General features: G+C 46.1%; 1 protein-coding gene across 2 annotated transcripts in view; it reads left to right on the top strand.

Moving 5' to 3' along the window:
• The window catches only part of foxk2a (forkhead box K2a), a 605,865-nt gene that overhangs the window by 2,966 nt on the left and 594,597 nt on the right, over positions 1–8,302 (top strand). For both annotated transcript variants that reach the window (XM_079845443.1, XM_079845442.1), the window contains exon 2: positions 8,108–8,290. In XM_079845443.1, the coding sequence (XP_079701569.1) occupies positions 8,108–8,290 (183 nt within the window). The remainder of the gene's footprint in view (positions 1–8,107; positions 8,291–8,302) is intronic.

The following is an 8,302-nucleotide window of genomic DNA, read 5'->3' as shown; positions in this document are numbered from 1 at the left end:
GTCTACAGTGAACACACACACTCTTCTGTCTACAGTGAACACACACACACTCTTCTGTCTACAGTGAACACACACACACTCTTCTGTCTACAGTGAACACACACACTCTTCTGTCTACAGTGAACACACACACTCTCTTCTGTCTACAGTGAACACACACACACTCTTCTGTCTACAGTGAACACACACACTCTTCTGTCTACAGTGAACACACACACACTCTTCTGTCTACAGTGAACACACACACACTCTTCTGTCTACAGTGAACACACACACACTCTTCTGTCTACAGTGAACACACTCTTCTGTCTACAGTGAACACACACACTCTTCTGTCTACAGTGAACACACACACTCTTCTGTCTACAGTGAACACACACACACTCTTCTGTCTACAGTGAACACACACACACTCTTCTGTCTACAGTGAACACACACACACTCTTCTGTCTACAGTGAACACACACACACTCTTCTGTCTACAGTGAACACACACACACTCTTCTGTCTACAGTGAACACACACACACTCTTCTGTCTACAGTGAACACACTCTTCTGTCTACAGTGAACACACACACACTCTTCTGTCTACAGTGAACACACTCTTCTGTCTACAGTGAACACACACACTCTTCTGTCTACAGTGAACACACACACACTCTTCTGTCTACAGTGAACACACACACTCTTCTGTCTACAGTGAACACACACACACTCTTCTGTCTACAGTGAACACACACACACTCTTCTGTCTACAGTGAACACACACACACTCTTCTGTCTACAGTGAACACACACACACTCTTCTGTCTACAGTGAACACACACACACTCTTCTGTCTACAGTGAACACACACACACTCTTCTGTCTACAGTGAACACACTCTTCTGTCTACAGTGAACACACACACACTCTTCTGTCTACAGTGACCACACACACACTCTTCTGTCTACAGTGAACACACACACACTCTTCTGTCTACAGTGAACACACTCTTCTGTCTACAGTGAACACACTCTTCTGTCTACAGTGAACACACACACACTCTTCTGTCTACAGTGACCACACACACACACACTCTCTTCTGTCTACAGTGAACACACACACACACTCTTCTGTCTACAGTGAACACACACACACTCTCTTCTGTCTACAGTGAACACACACACACTCTTCTGTCTACAGTGAACACACACACACACTCTTCTGTCTACAGTGAACACACACACACACTCTTCTGTCTACAGTGAACACACACACACTCTTCTGTCTACAGTGAAAACACACACACTCTCTTCTGTCTACAGTGAACACACACACACTCTTCTGTCTACAGTGAACACACACACACTCTCTTCTGTCTACAGTGAACACACACACACTCTCTTCTGTCTACAGTGAACACACACACACTCTTCTGTCTACAGTGAACACACACACACTCTTCTGTCTACAGTGAACACACACACACACACTCTTCTGTCTACAGTGAACACACACACACACACACTCTTCTGTCTACAGTGAACACACACACACACACACTCTTCTGTCTACAGTGAACACACACACACACACACACTCTTCTGTCTACAGTGAACACACACACACACACTCTTCTGTCTACAGTGAACACACACACACACACACTCTTCTGTCTACAGTGAACACACACACACACACTCTTCTGTCTACAGTGAACACACACACACTCTTCTGTCTACAGTGAACACACACACACACACACACACACACACACACACACACACTCTTCTGTCTACAGTGAACACACACACACACACTCTTCTGTCTACAGTGAACACACACACACTCTTCTGTCTACAGTGAACACACACACACTCTTCTGTCTACAGTGAACACACACACACACTCTTCTGTCTACAGTGAACACACACACACTCTTCTGTCTACAGTGAACACACACACACACTCTTCTGTCTACAGTGAACACACACACACACTCTTCTGTCTACAGTGAACACACACACACTCTTCTGTCTACAGTGAACACACACACACTCTCTTCTGTCTACAGTGAACACACACACACTCTTCTGTCTACAGTGAACACACACACACTCTCTTCTGTCTACAGTGAACACACACACACTCTCTTCTGTCTACAGTGAACACACACACACTCTTCTGTCTACAGTGAACACACACACACTCTTCTGTCTACAGTGAACACACACACACACACTCTTCTGTCTACAGTGAACACACACACACACACTCTTCTGTCTACAGTGAACACACACACACACACACTCTTCTGTCTACAGTGAACACACACACACACACACACTCTTCTGTCTACAGTGAACACACACACACACACTCTTCTGTCTACAGTGAACACACACACACACACACTCTTCTGTCTACAGTGAACACACACACACACACTCTTCTGTCTACAGTGAACACACACACACTCTCTTCTGTCTACAGTGAACACACACACACACACACACTCTTCTGTCTACAGTGAACACACACACACACTCTTCTGTCTACAGTGAACACACACACTCTCTTCTGTCTACAGTGAACACACACTCACTCTTCTGTCTACAGTGAACACACACACACACACTCTTCTGTCTACAGTGAACACACACTCACTCTCTTCTGTCTACAGTGAACACACACACTCACTCTTCTGTCTACAGTGAACACACACACACTCTCTTCTGTCTACAGTGAACACACACTCACTCTCTTCTGTCTACAGTGAACACACACTCCTGTCTACAGTGAACACACACACTCACTCTTCTGTCTACAGTGAACACACACACTCACTCTTCTGTCTACAGTGAACACACACACACACTCTTCTGTCTACAGTGAACACACACACACTCTCTTCTGTCTACAGTGAACACACACTCCTGTCTACAGTGAACACACACACTCACTCTTCTGTCTACAGTGAACACACACACACTCACTCTTCTGTCTACAGTGAACACACACACTCTCTTCTGTCTACAATGAACACACACACACACTCTCTTCTGTCTACAGTGAACACACACTCACTCTTCTGTCTACAGTGAACACACACTCACTCTTCTGTCTACAGTGAACACATACACTCTCTTCTGTCTACAATGAACACACACACACTCTTCTGTCTACAGTGAACACACACTCACTCTCTTCTGTCTACAGTGAACACACACTCCTGTCTACAGTGAACACACACACTCACTCTTCTGTCTACAGTGAACACACACACTCACTCTTCTGTCTACAGTGAACACACACACACACTCTTCTGTCTACAGTGAACACACACACACTCTCTTCTGTCTACAGTGAACACACACTCCTGTCTACAGTGAACACACACACTCACTCTTCTGTCTACAGTGAACACACACACACTCACTCTTCTGTCTACAGTGAACACACACACTCTCTTCTGTCTACAATGAACACACACACACACTCTCTTCTGTCTACAGTGAACACACACTCACTCTTCTGTCTACAGTGAACACACACTCACTCTTCTGTCTACAGTGAACACACACTCACTCTTCTGTCTACAGTGAACACACACACACTCTTCTGTCTACAGTGAACACACACACACTCTTCTGTCTACAGTGAACACACACACACTCACTCTTCTGTCTACAGTGAACACACACACACACTCTTCTGTCTACAGTGAACACACACACACACACACACACTCTCTTCTGTCTACAGTGAACACACACACACTCTCTTCTGTCTACAGTGAACACACACACTCTCTTCTGTCTACAGTGAACACACACACACACACACACACACACACTCTTCTGTCTACAGTGAACACACACACACACACACACTCTTCTGTCTACAGTGACCACACACACACACGCACACACACTCTTCTGTCTACAGTTACCACACACTCACTCTTCTGTCTACAGTTACCACACACTCACTCTTCTGTCTACAGTGAACACACACACTCACTCTTCTGTCTACAGTGAACACACACACTCTCTTCTGTCTACAGTTACCACACACTCACTCTTCTGTCTACAGTGAACACACACACTCACTCTTCTGTCTACAGTGAACACACACTCACTCTTCTGTCTACAGTGAACACACACACACACACTCTTCTGTCTACAGTTACCACACACTCACTCTTCTGTCTCCAGTGAACACACACACTCACTCTTCTGTCTACAGTGAACACACACACTCACTCTTCTGTATACAGTGAACACACACACACACACACACTCTTCTGTCTACAGTTACCACACACTCACTCTTCTGTCTACAGTTACCACACACTCACTCTTCTGTCTCCAGTGAACACACACACTCACTCTTCTGTCTCCAGTGAACACACACACTCACTCTTCTGTCTACAGTGAACACACACACTCACTCTTCTGTCTACAGTTACCACACACTCACTCTTCTGTCTCCAGTGAACACACACACTCACTCTTCTGTCTACAGTGAACACACACACTCACTCTTCTGTATACAGTGAACACACACACACACACACTCTTCTGTCTACAGTTACCACACACTCACTCTTCTGTCTACAGTTACCACACACTCACTCTTCTGTCTCCAGTGAACACACACACTCACTCTTCTGTCTACAGTGAACACACACACTCACTCTTCTGTATACAGTGAACACACACACACACACACACACACACACACACACACACTCTTCTGTCTACAGTGAACACACACACACTCACTCTTTTGTCTACAGTGAACATACACACATTCTTCTGTCTACAGTGAACACACACTCTCACACTTCTGTCTACAGTGAACACACACACACACACACACACTCTCACTTTTCTGTCTACAGTGACCACACACACTCACTCTTCTGTCTACAGTGAACACACACTCACTCTTCTGTCTACAGTGACCACACACACACTCTCTTCTGTCTACAGTGAACACACACTCACTCTTCTGTCTACAGTGAACACACACACACACACACACACACACACTCACTCTTCTGTCAACAGTGAACACACACACATACTCTTCTGTCTACAGTGAACACACACACTCACTTTTCTGTCTACAGTGAACACACACACACTCTTCTGTCTACATTGAACACACACACACTCTTCTGTCTACAATGAACACACACACTCACACACTCTTCTGTCTACAGTGAACACACACTCTCACTCTTCCGTCTACAGTGACCACACACACTCACTCTTTTGTCTACAGTGAACATACACACATTCTTCTGTCTACAGTGAACACACACTCTCACACTTCTGTCTACAGTGAACACACACACACACACACACACACACACACACACACTCTTCTGTCTACAGTGAACACACACACACACACACACTCTTCTGTCTACAGTGACCACGCACACACACTCTTCTGTCTACAGTTACCACACACTCACTCTTCTGTCTACAGTTACCACACACTCACTCTTCTGTCTACAGTGAACACACACACTCACTCTTCTGTCTACAGTGAACACACACACTCTCTTCTGTCTACAGTTACCACACACTCACTCTTCTGTCTACAGTGAACACACACACTCACTCTTCTGTCTACAGTGAACACACACTCACTCTTCTGTCTACAGTGAACACACACACTCACTCTTCTGTCTACAGTTACCACACACTCACTCTTCTGTCTCCAGTGAACACACACACTCACTCTTCTGTCTACAGTGAACACACACACTCACTCTTCTGTATACAGTGAACACACACACACACACACACTCTTCTGTCTACAGTTACCACACACTCACTCTTCTGTCTACAGTTACCACACACTCACTCTTCTGTCTCCAGTGAACACACACACTCACTCTTCTGTCTCCAGTGAACACACACACTCACTCTTCTGTCTACAGTGAACACACACACTCACTCTTCTGTCTACAGTTACCACACACTCACTCTTCTGTCTCCAGTGAACACACACACTCACTCTTCTGTCTACAGTGAACACACACACTCACTCTTCTGTATACAGTGAACACACACACACACACACACTCTTCTGTCTACAGTTACCACACACTCACTCTTCTGTCTACAGTTACCACACACTCACTCTTCTGTCTCCAGTGAACACACACACTCACTCTTCTGTCTCCAGTGAACACACACACTCACTCTTCTGTATACAGTGAACACACACACACACACACACACACACACACACACACACACACACACACACTCTCTTCTGTCTACAGTGAACACACACACACTCACTCTTTTGTCTACAGTGAACATACACACATTCTTCTGTCTACAGTGAACACACACTCTCACACTTCTGTCTACAGTGAACACACACACACACTCTCACTTTTCTGTCTACAGTGACCACACACACTCACTCTTCTGTCTACAGTGAACACACACTCACTCTTCTGTCTACAGTGACCACACACACACTCTCTTCTGTCTACAGTGAACACACACTCACTCTTCTGTCTACAGTGAACACACACACACACACACACACTCACTCTTCTGTCAACAGTGAACACACACACATACTCTTCTGTCTACAGTGAACACACACACTCACTTTTCTGTCTACAGTGAACACACACACACTCTTCTGTCTACATTGAACACACACACACTCTTCTGTCTACAATGAACACACACACTCACACTCTTCTGTCTACAGTGAACACACACTCTCACTCTTCCGTCTACAGTGACCACACACACTCACTCTTTTGTCTACAGTGAACATACACACATTCTTCTGTCTACAGTGAACACACACTCTCACACTTCTGTCTACAGTGAACACACACACACACACACTCTCACTTTTCTGTCTACAGTGACCACACACACTCACTCTTCTGTCTACAGTGAACACACACTCACTCTTCTGTCTACAGTGACCACACACACACTCTCTTCTGTCTACAGTGAACACACACTCACTCTTCTGTCTACAGTGAACACACACACACACACACACACACACACTCTTCTGTCTACAGTGAACACACACACACACTCTTCTGTCTACGGTGACCACACACACACACTCCTGTCTACAGTGAACACACACACACACACACACACACACGTACACTCTTCTGTTTACAGTGAACACACACACACACACACGTACACTCTTCTGTTTACAGTGAACACACACACACACTCTTCTTTCTACAGTGAACACACACACACACACACACACACACTCTTCTGTCTACAGTGAACCCACACACACACACACACTCTTCTTTCTACAGTGAACACACACACACACACACACACACTCTTCTGTCTACAGTGAACACACACACACACACTCTTCTTTCTACAGTGAACACACACACACACACACACACACACTCTTCTGTCTACAGTGAACACACACACACACACACACTCTTCTGTCTACAGTGAACACACACACTCACTCTCTCTCTCTCACACACACACACACACTTTCTCTCTCACTCTTACACACACACACACACACTCTCACTCTCACACACACTCTCTTCTGTCTACAGTGATGTCTTGTCCCCTCGGTGACGTGTGTGTGTGTGTGTGTTGTCCCCTCTGTGATGTGTGTGTGTGTGTGTGTGTGTGTGTGTGTGTGTGTGTGTGTGTTGTCCCCTCTGTGATGTGTGTGTGTGTGTGTGTGTGTGTGTGTGTGTGTGTGTGTGTTGTCCCCTCGGTGATGTGTGTGTGTGTGTGTGTGTGTGTGTTGTCCCCTCGGTGACGTGTGTGTGTGTTGTTCTCTCGGTGACGTGTGTGTGTGTGTGTGTGTGTGTGTGTTGTCCCCTCGGTGACGTGTGTGTGTGTGTGTGTGTTGTCCCCTCGGTGATGTGTGTGTGTGTGTGTGTGTGTGTGTGTTGTCCCCTCGGTGATGTGTGTGTGTGTGTGTTGTCCCCTCGGTGATGTGTGTGTGTGTGTGTGTGTGTGTTGTCCCCTCGGTGATGTGTGTGTGTGTGTGTGTGTGTGTGTGTTGTCCCCTCGGTGACGTGTGTGTGTGTGTGTGTGTGTGTGTGTGTGTGTTCTACAGGTGCACTTTCCGGTTCCCCAGCACTAATATTAAGATCAGCTTCACTGCCCTGTCCCTGGAGCGGCGGGAGCGCAGGAACCCAGAGTCTCCGCTGAAGGCCCAGATCTCACCACTGACCATCAACATCCCAGACAACATCGGACACCTGATGAGTCCACTGCCCTCTCCCACGGGCACCCTCAGGTCAGCGCCTGA

The sequence above is a fragment of the Gobio gobio genome (genome assembly GCF_949357685.1).
Source record: "Gobio gobio genome assembly, chromosome: 20".
Classification (NCBI taxonomy): Eukaryota; Metazoa; Chordata; class Actinopteri; order Cypriniformes; family Gobionidae; genus Gobio; species Gobio gobio.
This window is presented reverse-complemented; position numbering and strand designations above follow the sequence as displayed.